This window comes from Urocitellus parryii, chromosome 12 (genome assembly GCF_045843805.1).
Source record: "Urocitellus parryii isolate mUroPar1 chromosome 12, mUroPar1.hap1, whole genome shotgun sequence".
Classification (NCBI taxonomy): domain Eukaryota; kingdom Metazoa; phylum Chordata; class Mammalia; order Rodentia; family Sciuridae; genus Urocitellus; species Urocitellus parryii.
The window spans coordinates 5,013,514-5,029,517 of NC_135542.1; the positions used below are offsets into that span (position 1 = coordinate 5,013,514).

The following is a 16,004-nucleotide window of genomic DNA, read 5'->3' on the forward strand; positions in this document are numbered from 1 at the left end:
TGCCCATTGCTGTAGGCTGACCTTATTTTCTTCTTATGGCACTCGTCCGTTCTCTGGAGTATGTCGTATGGTTTGTCCATTAGGAGTCTAACAGGTCCTCTAGAACCTTCAAACAATTAGTAAAATTCCTGAACAGTAAGTGAGCACGCGCAGAAATTGGGCTAATATTTTGGGAAGAACAATGTTGGATGATATATTCATGGCTTGAATATATCATCCAACATGAAGTTATATTTTATTACTTACAAAATGATAAAATAATGAAGCAATACCATGGGCTGAGCTAAAATAGATCCTTAGGATCTTAGGCATTCTGTAATAAATCTGTGTCACTTGAAGTGTAGAGTTGATCGACTCTGAGTAATGAAACAGAAGTAAAGGTATCAAAGCAAATGATCATCTGTTTCCAATTTTCTGTGATTTGGTTCAAGTGGTAAAGTGGTGATATTTATTAATAATGGATCAAATAGGTTCATAATTGTTTTAGAGTACAATTAGATGCCTTCAAACTTTAGGCTACATGGGCACATTTGAGAACGGTTCCAGCCATTCTCTCATCCTTTGGGTCATTCCCCTCCTATGTCCTGTGAGACATTTTCTATGTGAGGCTTTAAGAAGAAGAAGAGAATATTCTGTAAAGAAAACCTTGTGATCTGTGCAGTATGAAGTTGAATGGGTTCATTCAGAAATCAGAAATTCTATTGAAAGATATTTATTTGCATGAGCCAAATAAAACCTATTTTTAGGCATCCTGGTGAAGACAAGGTTTTATCTTTATGTCTCATTTTCTATGTTTTGTTGTTGTTGTTGTTGTTAGAATGAAATTCATATGTTGCCAGACCATTCTATCAGATGTGTAACTAGATGCCATTTAAATTACCCACTTTTACATGGTAGACAGTTTTTAATGAACACTGCCTGTCTGCACCTTTTTTAAAAACAGGACTGGGATCAGAAGCCCAAATACCAATGGTTAGCTGGAACATATTTTTCATTTGGCCTATCTGTCAGTATTCCCTGAGGTCATCTGTGCAATCAGCTTCGTTACTCCTGCTCCCTCACTGGATTTCATAGAAACCATATGCTATGTATGAATCAGGGACACCAATCCCACAACATAGCATTCTTGGAATATCCAAAGTCCCACTTTTCACTTCGCCATGCCTGAGATCAGCAGTAATATTTATCAGCAAATGTGAGATTTTCAAAGATCCAATTCTATGTGCTCCTTTCTCATAGAGCCTTAGGCAGGGATATAGCATACATAAATATTAAGTAAAGTCCATAGTTTTTAAAATGTCATCCATTGAATAGTTGACACATGTCTGAGATACTTTTTATTTTGGAGGAGGTCTTATTTAATAGGGAATTCCAACAGCTACCTAATAGTGAAATGAGAAGTCTTGCATCCATTTTATTTTGTTTCTGATGATTTTTATGAGTAAGGGTAAGATACTTCCTTGTTCTGATGCAGATGTTGCCCACTTTTGTGAATGGATGCGGGATGTCACCTACTACTTGCATATCTGCATATTGGGCTTGACACTGCTATCGTACTTGGTAGTTGGCAAAAAGTCAATACTGAAGTTAAGCTCTTGTGTTCTAGCAGCAGAGCTGAAGATCCTTGATGTGCCACCTTCTGCAATCCATGCTGCTCTCTTCATGTTCCTTATTGACTTCCTGGTGATGAGCATCATGGTCTCCTGGTCTTGAGAATGGCCAAGCATTGCTCTGTGAATGTGGAAGATGGGCATGTGGAAGGCTCCAGGGAGGAGGGATCATTGAACATGTACTCGAATCCATGTGCCTGTTGAATGACCTGTTTTTTTATTTTTGGGTTTTAAGGAAGACACTGCCCTCAAACACTTCTGTGCAGCTGGGGATGCAGGCTTCTGCTTCACCTTGCAGGAAGCATTAACGAATCCTTTCCAGAAGACATGAGAAGAGAGAAGTGAGCCTCTGGTATCATGCAGGTTCCTTGCATTGCCCATGGGCTAGAAGAGAGAAGAGTTGCTTCATGAGATTTGATCCCCTTTTTCCTGAAAAGTTCCACACAGAGGTGAGTCCCCAGCATGTTTAGAAATCATTTCAGACACCTTTCTGGACGGAATTGAATCAGAGCCCCTGATGATGTGGAAGAGCTAAAGATGGGTTTGCTATGAATTTTCTATTTCATTCATCAGGGCCTGAGTCAAGTCAGTCATTGTGCTGTCAACACATGAGCTGCTGGTCAAATGTGAGGAAGTGGTCTTGCTTTATGAAAACACCACCCTGATTCAGTGAGCCAGAGGTAGCCTGCAGTCCCTGTTTTCCTGTAAAGGCAGATTGCTGTGGATGGCCTCTGGCCTCGTCATGCAGCCCTGCTCGGAGTAGGGGATTGAGGGACCAGGCAGATCCCTAGTTCCTTTTGACCTTTATTGCCATTGGGCCACCCCAGGATTCTTGGACTCTACCTGGTCTTCTGGCCTGGGTCAGGGGATGTGAGGTTTGGAATCCCCCTCTGTGGCAGGATCCCAGCCCCCCAGCCACTTGAGGTCAGCACATCCTTCCCTAATTGTGTTAGAGTTGGAGACTTCTCCCACCCATCCTCATCCATGCTCATCCCACATTTTGTAGCTTGGCACCTGAGGACCTTTATTCATTGACTTAGTTGTTAGTGATGATGGTTACTAAGACTAAGTGACTCTTTCAAGTCACATCACTTGCATGGTAGGGCTAGAGCATGGATCTTCCTAATTGATTTCATGGGACTCTCTCATGGAAACTGTGACTGCTTCCTAAACACACACTCTACATTTGGAGTGTCAAAATTCTTGCCACTGCCTCCTTGGCAAGTGTATCTTGTCTTCTACGTGGGAATTTCACAAATATTTTCCTTTGGTTTGTGGAGGTCATGCAGAAGGGATTTCATTTGAAATAGCCCAAACAAGAAATACCAGTTGTCTTTTTCGCACATGGATGTGTGTAGTGAACACCCCTTTCTGTGTGCTTGCATGAGTTACTCCTTTGAATTTGTTGAAGAATGGTTGGCTGGGGAGCAAGTTAACGAGAGATGGATATCAATGGTTGTCAAGTATTCTGACGTGAAGAATGTATTGAGGATGTGAAGGCTTTTCTAGCCAGTTCCTATGGCTCAGTCAGGGATCAGTCAGAGGATTCTGTCTGGTAGACTCTTTGGAACATATGTCAAAGTGGCCTGGTCTTACCCTGTCCAGGACTGAATGCTGAGCTTGAGTGGGAGCTTCTTATCAGTTCAAGTACTTCCATGAGTCTGTCCTCTGTTCTCTTTGTTTTTTTTTTTTTTTTTTTTTTTTTTAGTTTTCAGTGGACATATCTTTATTTTATTTTATTTTATATGGTGCTGAGGATCGAACCCACTGACTCGCGCATGCCAGTCGAACACGTTACCACTTGAGCCACATCCCCAGCCCCCTCTGTTCTCTTTTTTCCGAGCAGTTTCTAACAGGAAAGGAGAACAAACATTGAAAGTACAGTGATTGGTTATGTATACCAATGTTATTTGAATCAACTTTGTATAATTCAAAATTAACTTTTTGCTAGTAAAATTTCATATGTTGAGGAAATAATGAAAATATTGGGGTTGGGGGATGAGGATGGGCAAATCAAATATTTTTGAGCACCAAGACCTGTTTTTTTTTTTTTTAACTTAAATCATAAACTGCCTGAGGACCACAGCAAGTAGATATTTCCAGAGACAGTGGGAAGGTAGTAGCACATGAGGAAGGGAAGAGCTCTCAGGATGGGAAGAGGGGGCCGCTTCAGGACTCACCGGGCAAGGCACGAGGCTGCTGGCCATGGTACATGCCTGGGCCCACTGAGTGGGGAAGATCCATGCTCTGTGTCCCTCCACCCTCCTCTGTAGCTTGTGTTGGCAGCAGATCAGGGAATTGGGGTCAGAAGTGCTCCCAGTAATATAGGCACCAGCCCCCAGAGTGTGTTCCTAGCCCTTTCCCCACCTGGCCTGACTTGGTGCTTGTGTTGATGCATGGCTGAAACCCTACAGTCATCAGAGTGTGTCTGCGGTCCAGATCCACCCTGCATGGCCAACATGCTCAGACCTTCGGCTGGGTCCTAGGCCTGCTACAACCAAACTCTGTCAACTGGGTGGCCAACAACAGAGGAAGGGCCTTCCCTCAAGCTCCAGGGGCTCAACACACAAGGTGTTGGGCGGTCTCACTGCCAAAACACCTCACAGGTTCCTAGGGGACTGTCCCCCCAACTCTCCCAGCCCTTGCCCACTCTCCTATTGCTGCCCACGATCTGTGGTTCCCATATGGGCATCCCGCCCTGGCTCCAGCCTCACATAGCTGGTATCCCCAAGTCTCCCTGGTATCTGGGTCCAGACTCTCCTCTTCCTACAAGAATATCAGATATTGGATTTGGTCCCAGTTGATGCTGTGTTCCATCATGTGAGCTCTTAGCTTCATCACTGTGCAAAGACTCTTTTCCCACACAAGTTCGCACGACTTTTGGCTGGCTTAAGAATTTTCAGGCGACACTTTTCTAATGAGTACACTTTCCTTCCTTCCGATCTCCCCCCAGTGAGCATTCCTCGCACCCTTGTCCTAGTTCCTTTATGGCAGTTTCCCTCCTTATGGCTGAGAGGACCTAGTGACCCCTGGATTCACACGTTCTCCTTAATCACCAACACACTGCAGAATTCTCCAAAGGGCCATATATGCTCCTGGAAGTTGGTGTTGGAAATAGTTCTCCATCCATTAATCACTCCCTCACTCACTAATGTCCTTGTGTCCTTGAGAAAGGCTCTCCCTTTCCTGGTTTTCCTGAATAGAAATCCTCTTGCCTCTTGGGTGAATAGGGTTATGGGTTGTGCAGAGGGTGTTGGTCCACTGAGCATCTTAGAGACTGTCCTTTATGGAGCCTAATGATCCTCACTGGGGAATGAGGCCAGGGTCCTAACTGTGGTTAGTGTGAGGACACCCTGGGTTCAGAGAGGGAAAGAAGGACGAGGGAAACTCAGATGTCCCTTCATGGCCCCTGGAGTTAGAGGACTTACCCCTTTGCACCTGGGATCAGGAGACCTCATTTCCTCAAGGACACGCACACTCAGACGTTAATCTTGAGTGTGGGTTCCTTTCTGGGGTCCAGGGCTGTTGTTAGCCACCAGGAATGACAGTGCTCTCCATGCTGAGTGGAGCCATTTTTGCCAGGAAAGAGCCCGTGGTCACGCCTTGTGCAAAGCATCCCGCGCCAGGGGCTCCCATCCCTACATTCCTGTCCTGAAAGGAAACCACTCAGAGGCAAGGTGGGTCCAACCACCTCCCATGTGTTCACTCATCACTGTGTTCCAGCATCACCCCAGTTAACAGTCCTGATGGGATTGGATGTGGCTCAGAGTGTCACCCTCATGAGCTCTACCCTGCCACAGCTGCAGTTCTGCAGTGGGAGAAACTCAAAACCTCAAAACACATGCACATGAAAGAAAAGAGCAAGAGCCAGAGCCCAAACAGGCCAGGTGTGGCAAAGACAGCTGGAGTGCCTAGGTTGGGACTCAGAATTATGTCAGTGGGGTGGCATTGCTGCTGGCACCAGCATGATAACAGAGAGCCAGCCCTGCTCATTTTGGGGAGCAGTGTGTTGGGGAAGGCAGCAGAAATTGAGAGGCAGGATTGAGTTTGGCCCTAGGAGGAGGTTGGGTAAGAGGCCAGTGTGGGTTGGAGGGCCTGGGCAGATAGAGAGAGGCCAGGGCACACCCCAAAGCCTGGAGACTGCACTGGATGTCCGGGGTTGTGAAACACCCTCCCCTCTTACTCACAACTGAGAGCAAGGGGCATTGATGAGTTCAGTTTGTGTGCGGCTGCATCCAAGGTGGCTCGGCTAGGCACCTCTGTTTCCTTGACTCAGGAGGCTGGGAGTCCAGGCTCCACTGAGGCTCGGCTGGGAGGATCGGAGTCTGAGTTTATGCCTGTGTTCCCTGTAGGATCCATGTTGGCTGAGCCTCAGTGTTTTTGTAATGAGAGGATGGGTGACCGTCATGTCTTTATCACAGGACACACTTGCTAAATGGATTTGTTTGCTCTGAGGAGGAAAGAGAGAGGGGGGAGTGGTGCTGGAGACAGGGATGCAGACAGGGGTCATGGACTTGGCATAACTCAGTCTTGGAGGTGATATCCCATCACCTGTACCCACTTCAATTCCCATGAATCCAGAGGCTGAGCCCCCTTGAGGTGAGGGGTGAACCGGTTCTGGGCAGCAGGATGCTGTGGTACCTCGGAGTCTCTGTGAGACCCCAACACTAGACACACTTGGCCCTTTTGAAATCTTAGGAGAAGCCTTGGGAAGTTGTATGGCAGAGGGGAGCAGCCTCTGCATCTCAGTCCCCTCCAACTTGCCATGGTGTAGAGAGGGAACTGCAGCCACGATGGGACGGACATTGGCCATGTCCCTGTGTGGGACACAGGCCTGATTGAGTTAGGGTGCATTCTTTGTCTCTCCCCTTCTTGTGATTGTCCCATCTGTACATTTGTGCTTTAGCCACCTGTGAGTCCCATCTCTGGTTTCAGAGAGAATAGAGGGTGTTAGGGGCCAATAGACACAATAAACCCTAGAGATTAGATGCTACCCTACTTTCCAGAAAAGACTGGGCACACCATGAGTTGCACAATGATGGGACCAGGGTCCAAAAGCTGCTGAGAGGGAAGGACTGGTTGTGAATGCATTTTTGAAGGCTCCAAGCTGGAACTCTAGTGGCACCAAGCAGGGCAGATGCTGGTGGGGATGTTTGGGTAGTTGTTGGTGAACACCTGCGCACCTGAGATGGGTAGGCATGGAGGAGAAATCGGCAGCCCATAGGGCTGTTGAAAGTGGTCTTATGTGAAAAGAGGCTCAGGTATGGGCACAGGAAATGACATCATTGCCTTGACAATGGATCAAACAGAACATGGAACCCTGGTATCCAGGCACCCACTTCACTGACCAAGCCATCCGAGCTCACTTGGTTGGAGCCACTGGAGGGAGAAGGATGTTCTCCTGTGGTTGCAGACAATGCCGAGCCTCAGGCTCCCAGGAATCTCAGGGGGGCCAACTAGCCCTTTTGTGGATACACTGGGTGAGGCTTCATCTTAGACGCCAGAGCCTCTGGCGATTGTCGCAGAGGAGCTCAAGAGTAACAGTGAGTAGCACAGGGCAGGTGAGCCCAGCAGGCCCTCTAGTCTGATCCCTGATGAATGGCCCAGGACTCCTATTCTGACTCTGTGTGTGTGTGTGTGTGTGTGTGTGTGTGTGTGTGTGTGTGTGTGTTTGTACTGATGGGAACTGTCCCATTGTGCTTTGACTCTAGTGTATTGGCACAAGTCATTTTTCTGTTTGTCACCATTTCCATTTTGACCCCACCATTCTTGGTCCCAACCCAGGGTGAAAATGATCAGAACACGGAGGAGCCCTTCAGGGTTCAGAGCCTTGAACCTTACAGGCAGGACCAGCTTAGGAATGAGCTCCTGCCTGTCATTTGTGGGAGGAACCTACATTTCAGCAGCAACATGGGGTTAATCTCCTGGGATTTCATCCCCACCCAGCAGGTGCTGGATCTCTTGTTCCCAAAACAGCCACCTTCTTCAGTCTTTACTCCTGGTGCCACTCCACATCCTCCAAGGGGACAAGAACCTCAGGTTCTGGATGGATGTTGTAGAATGCCCACAGAGCCAACTGCCAGGCTGGGTGGGGTGCAGTTGCTGGGCTTTGCTGATGTTGTCATCCCCCACAGTTCTTGGAACCTTCTGTGGCAGTGGCATCCAGGACCCCAGCAGCTGTGAGTAGCAGCTCCTCACTGCTTCACTCCAGCGAGCAGGTGGAAGACAGCCGCGTTGTTCACGTCCTCCTAGAGGGACAGAGCCTGAGGGAGACAAAGCGCATCCCGGTAAGCCCGACAGCAGGGCTGCCTCCTGGGTGTCCACACAGTGGAAGGCAGGAGACACAGCCAACCCCAGGGCTATGGTGGGAAATAAAGAAGAGAGAGGTCCGTCTTAAGGGCTTGACCTGAGGAGGGAGAGCATCAGCATGCCCAGCTTCAGTGGTGAGTGGGCCTGTGTATTGTGGGTTTTGCAGGCCAGAAGTGCAGACGGAAGTGCTGTGGACAGATGAAGGCAGAGATATGTCCAGGGTGCAGGCTGCAGTGCCTAGAACTTGGTATTCTCAATGAGTGAAGTTGGAGCAGAGGAGGTGGCAGTGACTTGTCACATGTGTAGGAGGGGATGTGTTCCTGGTGGCAGGGAAGAGAACCTCCTTAGCATGACTAGGTGTAGGAATTTGGGGTCGGGATCACCTGGGGGGGTCATGCCAAAGCTTCGGAAATGTTAGGCTTTGCATGTATGTAAATACGGAGCTAAAGGGGTTCTTGGCAGAATTTCTATGGATGTGCAGTAGACACGCTAATGCTGCAGGTGTCCAGCTGCAGAGGAGACATGTTCAGTGACTGCCAGTGCTGAGTCAAGTACATCATTACAACCAGACCCGCACCGAGCTTCCAGAGGCCAGGGCCTCTCAAAGCTATCATGAAGCACTCAAGTGCACACTCTTGTATCTGAGTCTGTTTTGTGTCGTGGCAGTCAGGACCCAAATTTTCAGTGCATCTGCCTCTTCCACCCACAAAGGCAGCCTGCATCCCAGATCACACTTGGTGCGCAGATCCCTGGCCCATTGCTCTCATCTCAGTGAGATGAGAGTGTGTCTGTGCATAGGCAGTTTGGTCCTTTGACATGAGTGGAATGTGGCTCCCCAGGGGGAGGGGAGATGGCAGGTACAGGCAGATATTTGTACCAGGATTGTTCTAGTAGCACATTGCAAGAACCCAGGTGGTATACGGAGGACACACTCAGGTAGCAGGATAACAAGATTGTGCCCTTGTATATGTAGCTGAGATTTCTCCTGAATGTTTGACCACAGTCTTCTGGGTAGCTCTTCTAAAAGCCATTCTCTGATGACATTTGTCCCACCCTGATCCAGGTGACCTTTCAGGAGACGGTGACAAGCCTCATCCGCAGGGCCTTGGACCAAAATTTGTTGCAGCATGAGGATGTGGACAACTTTGAGCTGCTGTATATGATGTCTGAGGATGAGAGTAAGTAGGACAATCAGACAGTGGGGAGACATGATCCACAGTGGGCTCAGGATAACTGACAGCCAAGAGAAAGTGGGCCTTGGCCCCAAAATACCAAAGTGTGATGGGCCTGGCGGAGACTCTCAGGGGTTGTGGGTGTTTTGTGGTATAATCCTTGAGTGCCACCTAACAATTCTCTCCACTTCGCTCTGCAGAAATCAAGGTCTCTGACCACGCACTCGTGTGTCTGTCCATGAATCTGGGAATACAATATTTCATTGTGAGGAAACGCCCCCAGGTCAAGGGAAAGGAGGTAAACACCTACCTTATTCAAGCTGTGCATGTGCTGCCATTCCACTCCGACCTGAGGAAATAAGAAGCCTCAGCACCTGGACATATTTGCTGGAAGCCCATAGAGCCAACTGACAGTCTGGGGTGGCTTTCTGTTTCTGGGTTTGCTGATGTTCCATCCCCCACAGTTCTCAGAATCAACCTGCAAGTCCTCCAGGCCGCTTTCCCACAAGCAGGTGGGAGACACCTGCTTAATTCGTGTCCACCTAGAAACACAAAGTCCAGAGATGGCCAAGAGTGTTCTGGTAAGCCTGGGAGCAGGGGTGTCCCGTGGTGCTTACACCTGGGTGGGGAGCAGACACTGGTCCAATACCATGGACTACTCATGCCCTCTTGAATTTGGAGCTTCTGGATGATCAGGAGGATAGATGGGAATCAAGAAGGGAGAGGTCAGTGTGAAGGGCTGGAGCTGAGATGAGCGAGTGCAGCAGCTTGTCCACTGCCATGTCTGAGGGAGTCTGTGTGTCAGGTGGCAGCATGCAGTCCAGAAGGGCAGGGACAGGTATGGGTGACAGATGAGAATAGGACAGGAACTAGGTTGCAGGTTCCCTTGTATGGGATGCTGACGTCTATGGAGGAGGACAGCAGTGTGAGGTTCTGCATGTTCCTTGAACAAGGAGCTGAGAGAGTCTCTCTGCAGAGTCGATATGGATGTGGAGCAAGCACACTAAATGTCCAGGTAACCCAATGACCACCCTTGCCGGATGAGGTGCCCTCCTACATCCCAGCCAGCACTGAGCCTCTGGAGGCCAGGAGCTCTCGTGGCTATCTTTCAGCACTCCTGTGTGTGGTCATGTTCCTGGGTCTGTTTTTGGCCCTGGCAATCCAGACCAAAGCCTCTAGGTTTTGTGCCTAGGCCATTCCCAATGCCGCCTGCATCCTCGGGCAGACCTGGGATCTTGGAGGCTATTGTCCCATTCCTCCCAACTTGTGGGATGAGATTGCATCTGTATGCAGGTAGTGGGGTCCTTTCACTCCGAGAGGAGTGCAGCTCCACAAAGAGCAATGGCAGGCCCAGGAAGTCCTATGTACACGGATTGGGCTAGTAGCCTGTGGGAAGAGCCCACACGATGAGCAGGAGGTCAGCCTCGGGTAGTAGGGTCATGGATGTTGCCCTTGTATTTAGAGTGGAGGTGCCTCCAGAATGCCCCTGCCCACTGTCCTTGAGTAGTCACTTCAAGGCCCATTTCCTGAAGGCCTGTCTCCCATGCTGCTCCAGGTGACCTGCCAGGATAGGGCTCCTGTCGTCATCCGCAGCGCCCTCGACCTACACTTCCTTACTGAGGAGAATCCAGAGGATTATGAGCTGGGCCAAATCATCTCTCGCCGTCAGAGTAAGTGAGACAATCAGATAGCAGAGAGCAAGGGTCAGGATGTGGACTCAGGTCAACTCTTAGCAACAAAGAGTAGTCTCTGACCCCCAAGAACACTCCAACAGGTGTGTTGGGTTCGTGCACAAAGCCAACTGCACTTCTGCTGGTGGAAGGTCTTGAGGTCCAATAGTATACCCCAGTGGATGTTGCGGCTCCCCACCAGGTGCCCTCCCCTGGACATGAACAGGCATCCAAAGCTGACATCTTTGAGGAGTGAGGAGGAAAGCCTCTCTCCAGGAGCAGTATGTTTTCATGGTCTGGGATAGGAGTGGTTTCAAAGGAACATGGGAATGCATGGGCTAAAGAGGGAACTGGCATTTTGTGGACTGAAGCAGTACTATTGAAAGCCTTCTGTGTGACCAGAAAACCACTGCCTGGGCAGAGCATTGCCAGGATTCTAGCAAGCAGTAACAGGATGAAATTGGGAAGAAAACACAGCCTGGGAGACAGCCTGAATCATCTGTTTTTGCATAAATTCCATGGTCTTACGCACCTGAGTCCACTAGGCAAGGAGTGATCACAATAGCCAGGTTGTGATCCCTAACTAAAGTCAGATGAGGGCTTCCTGAGCACTTAGCCACAGAGCTCATCTGATAATAATGCCAGCGCTTTTTTGTTGGTTGGTTGGTTGGTTTTTGTGAGCCAAACACCACAGCAGCCATTATCCCAGCCTATGTACCCTGAAGACCACCATCCCTATGAGTTCTAGGATCACTTGTCTCCTATCTTAACCTACTGTTAGGTTAGTAGAGTCTATGGAAGAGGAAGTCTGTCTGGGGCCTTGGTAGCCTAAGAAATTCATAGCAGAGATCTCCACATCCAACCCAGAAGGGATGGAGAACAGGCTCTAGGTTAGAGGAGGGCGACAGGAAACACATGTTCAGAGGAAGGAGAAGCGGCTGTTGTATTCCCCCACTCGGGGTCATGGCACCACTGGGCCATACACCATGTTGGAGGGAAGCAGTCCCTTTGCTGGTCTTTGGAACCATTGTTCTCAGTAGGGCAGTATTTGGAATGTGGCCTCCATTCTCAGAAGCCTGGTCCACATGGAGGCGGGCTCCACCAACGCAGAAGCATGGCTCTAACGTGGTATCCGTGCTGGTCAGCCTGTCCTCACTGTGGCCATACTTGAGGAAAATAACTCAGAGGAGGAATCCTAGGCCTTTTCTCCGGGTTTCATAGCTTTCTCTTTGGTTGTGCACTGAGGCTGTCCATAAAGCTCTAGTGTGTGGCAGTGGAGAGCTCCTCAGCCCTTGCCACAAAGGCATAGACTGGGAGAGAGAGAACGAGGCTGGCAGAGAGGGAGAGAGAGAAAGATGGAGAGGGAGGACCTCTACTTGGAGAATGAGGATTCAGTGGAGCCAACAGGAACAAGGTACTGTTGCCCAGGGCACAACCCTGTTTAGGTCTTCCTCCAACCATGCTCAACCTTTCTTCCAGTCCCTCCCACCCCCCAGTAGTGTATTCATCTTGAATGAGAATTTCATGTTGACATCAGAGCACTCACCATCCAATGCTTCCCTCCAAACCCACCTATGAAGATGGCTCATGTGGGGACTGAATCTTCGGCACAGGAGCCTTTTGTGGGAGATTTCAGATGCAAACCCTAGTGGTGTGCTTTGGCAGATGCAAGAGGACCTGAGATATTCTGGAGTCCAAAGCCTTTGGTAGGAACAGACATTAGGTCTGTTGAAGTGCTCTGCCTAGTTCTTCCTCAGGGAGGACTGTGGAGGCTGTCTTTGTTGGTATTGGTGCTGAATTGGAGAGCTCTCAGGTGTGTGGCTCTGGCCTTTTCTGGCACAGGCTCTCAGATGTTGGCGTGTCCTAGGGAGCACCTCCTGAGTGCCACCTTCTTTTTGTACACCCCTCTCTCCCCAGAGCTGAGGATTCCAGCAGAGGCCAACGTATTTTATGCCAAGAATCCTCACAAAAAATCCAACTTTGTGCTGAGGAAAAGGAGCCTCTCCCAAAAGAATGATGGGTGGATCCAGCCTCAACCTCCCTCTCGTCCTGGAAAGAAGGCTCCTGCCCTCCTGAGGATGCTTGCAAAACCATTCTGCTGCTGTGTGCCTGGGCGGGGCTGAGGCAGCCCAGGAATATTTACATTGATTACTATTTTCTTCAAAGTTTGAATCTATAGTTTGCCATTGTCCTTGACCTTGTTTAGTAACACAGTTGTTACTCTATCCTGTATTTGTTGTTTCCATTAATATATTATTATTTTAAAATATATATGTTTTTGTTACCTGATCTACTGTGATGATTTGAGTATACTAAATGTAGCAGTGATTCCTAAAGGACACATCCAAACCAACAGGAAGGAATGTTTCATTCTATCAGCAAGAACTTTGGTTTTTAGGAGTTTGGCAGATGGCGTTATCTGAGTCAGTTTTCCAGTGGGGGCAATGAAGTATCAGCTATGATGGTACAAACACAAACAAAGACACACAAACACACACAAGAGCACACACACTCACTGAGAGATAGATAGACAGATGGAGTTGGTCTCTGCTGAAATACTTTGGAGACACGGTTCTGATTTCTCCCCTTTTGGAGTATTTTCAATTGCACAAGGTGTCTTGCAAATGAACCCATGTCTGAGGAAGACATGCATGTGTACTTCACATGCCACTTTTCACATAGCAGGAAGGTCATGTCATGTAATATTTTTCATGCAGCTGTCTTTTGACTGTGAACCATCCCATGAGGTCAGCTGTGGAATTTTCAACTTGTAGCATCACAATGGGGATCCACTCTTTGGATTTGGGGATATTTCCGATTTTCTTGATTCAGATTGGAATGATATATATATTAGTTTTTGATGAAAATTCTGCATTTGATGGTAATGAATGTCGTGCATCTAGGAATCTGTAGAGTGCAGACAATGAATGGATGCCTCCTGTTGTCTGGACTGGTCTGAAAAGTCCTGTAGCATCTGAGCATGTGTGAGGGCTGTACAGGTCTTGCAAAAAGTCCAGGTCAGATGATCCTGCACAAAGCTGAACTCCTAGTGGTCTCCACAACAGTGTAAGGGCCAAGGAGAAACACACTTCCACACAGAAGTTGGGAAGCTACCTTATGAAGGTGATCATAGATACGGGATTATTAATATATCCAGGTTGGCATCTATTATTTTTTTAGCTTTTGACTTTCGCAGCTGTGGGCATCTTGACAACCATCAACTCCCTGTAAGCACAGACAACTCTATAAGAACCTGAGGATAAATTTCCCTGTGCATGTCCCCTTGTGAAACTGCTTAAGCACCGCCTGGTTTACACACAGGTGGAATTTCTAGGTCAAAGTGTGCATGTTTACTTCTTTGACTAAGCACTGCCAGGTGGCTCTTCTGCATAGCTCTACCTGTGGCCAGGATTGTATTATCTAGCTTTCTAACTTTTGCATGTTGAGTAGATACATAGTGGGAGCACACTGTTTTTGTTGGTATTTTTCTTGGTATCTATTCTGATGCTTTTCACTGGGGGATTTTTTCCTGTGAAAATGGGCTTCCTCTACTTGACCTTATTTTCTTCTTTTTAAAATTTTTTCAATGTGACTTTTTAATTTTAGTTTTATTAAAGACATTGCCCCTTGCTTGCATAGTCTATATCTAAAGCACTAGTCCTTGCTCCAAGGCCCAGCTTGCTCTCAGCTGCCCCAGGAGGGGAACAGTCTTTGGCGGTAGACAAGAGACACCCCTGCAGGGGGCACAAGTGCTTTGGCCCTCTGGTGTCTTGCCAGCAGTGCTTCCCATGCTCACAGAGGGTTTCAGACACTGAGTCAATGGTCCAGGTGGTCTTTTGTTCAGTCTGATCTCAAATTGAGCTCCTCTGAGAGGTCATATTGAAGTCCTTGTGTGTACCTGATCCATCATTTTAAACAATATTCCAAGTTCACTTTTTGTGTGTACGTGGGTTCTGGGGATTGAACCCAGGGCCTTGAGCCTGTGAGGCAAGTGACCTACCTGAGCTACACCCTCAGAGACCCCTGTAAAAGTATTTCCCCTTTGCCTCGGGGTCTAAGTTGCCAAGGCTGACCTCAAACGTTCCTCTTGCCTCAGCCTCCCTGGTGGCTGGCATGACAGGCATGCACCTGGGACTGTCACACTCGAGCCTGTGATGGGAACTCATGTGCATCTGTCCAGGGCTGAGCATGGTTAGGCAGAGCTGTGCTCCAGGCTCCCTGCAGGGCTGTGGAGGCTTCTGCTGCCCAGCAGCCCTGGTGCCATGGCCAGGGCTCCTCCCAGCCGAGGGCAGGCAGCTGCCCATTGCTGTAGGCTGACCTTATTTTCTTCTTATGGCACTCGTCCGTTCTCTGGAGTATGTCGTATGGTTTGTCCATTAGGAGTCTAACAGGTCCTCTAGAACCTTCAAACAATTAGTAAAATTCCTGAACAGTAAGTGAGCACGCGCAGAAATTGGGCTAATATTTTGGGAAGAACAATGTTGGATGATATATTCATGGCTTGAATATATCATCCAACATGAAGTTATATTTTATTACTTACAAAATGATAAAATAATGAAGCAATACCATGGGCTGAGCTAAAATAGATCCTTAGGATCTTAGGCATTCTGTAATAAATCTGTGTCACTTGAAGTGTAGAGTTGATCGACTCTGAGTAATGAAACAGAAGTAAAGGTATCAAAGCAAATGATCATCTGTTTCCAATTTTCTGTGATTTGGTTCAAGTGGTAAAGTGGTGATATTTATTAATAATGGATCAAATAGGTTCATAATTGTTTTAGAGTACAATTAGATGCCTTCAAACTTTAGGCTACATGGGCACATTTGAGAACGGTTCCAGCCATTCTCTCATCCTTTGGGTCATTCCCCTCCTATGTCCTGTGAGACATTTTCTATGTGAGGCTTTAAGAAGAAGAAGAGAATATTCTGTAAAGAAAACCTTGTGATCTGTGCAGTATGAAGTTGAATGGGTTCATTCAGAAATCAGAAATTCTATTGAAAGATATTTATTTGCATGAGCCAAATAAAACCTATTTTTAGGCATCCTGGTGAAGACAAGGTTTTATCTTTATGTCTCATTTTCTATGTTTTGTTGTTGTTGTTGTTGTTAGAATGAAATTCATATGTTGCCAGACCATTCTATCAGATGTGTAACTAGATGCCATTTAAATTACCCACTTTTACATGGTAGACAGTTTTTAATGAACACTGCCTGTCTGCACCTTTTTTAAAAACAGGAC

At 47.8% G+C, this 16,004-nt stretch overlaps 1 protein-coding gene across 1 annotated transcript; it reads left to right on the top strand.

Annotated features, from left to right (window-relative positions):
- The first annotated feature begins 9,560 nt into the window (after positions 1 to 9,560).
- Positions 9,561 to 12,891, top strand: LOC144249593 (ral guanine nucleotide dissociation stimulator-like). The gene is made up of 3 exons (XM_077791711.1): positions 9,561 to 9,672; positions 10,647 to 10,761; positions 12,679 to 12,891. The coding sequence occupies exons 1-3, from the start codon at positions 9,655 to 9,657 to the stop codon at positions 12,882 to 12,884; spliced, it is 339 nt and encodes a 112-aa protein (XP_077647837.1). The 5' UTR covers positions 9,561 to 9,654; the 3' UTR covers positions 12,885 to 12,891.
- Positions 12,892 to 16,004: the final 3,113 nt, after the last annotated feature.

Bases quoted from the DNA above. Each gene is read 5' to 3' on its own strand.
- LOC144249593 (XM_077791711.1), top strand. The intron at 10,762-12,678 runs GTAAGTGAGACA...CTCTCTCCCCAG, and splicing joins AATCATCTCTCGCCGTCAGA to AGCTGAGGATTCCAGCAGAG.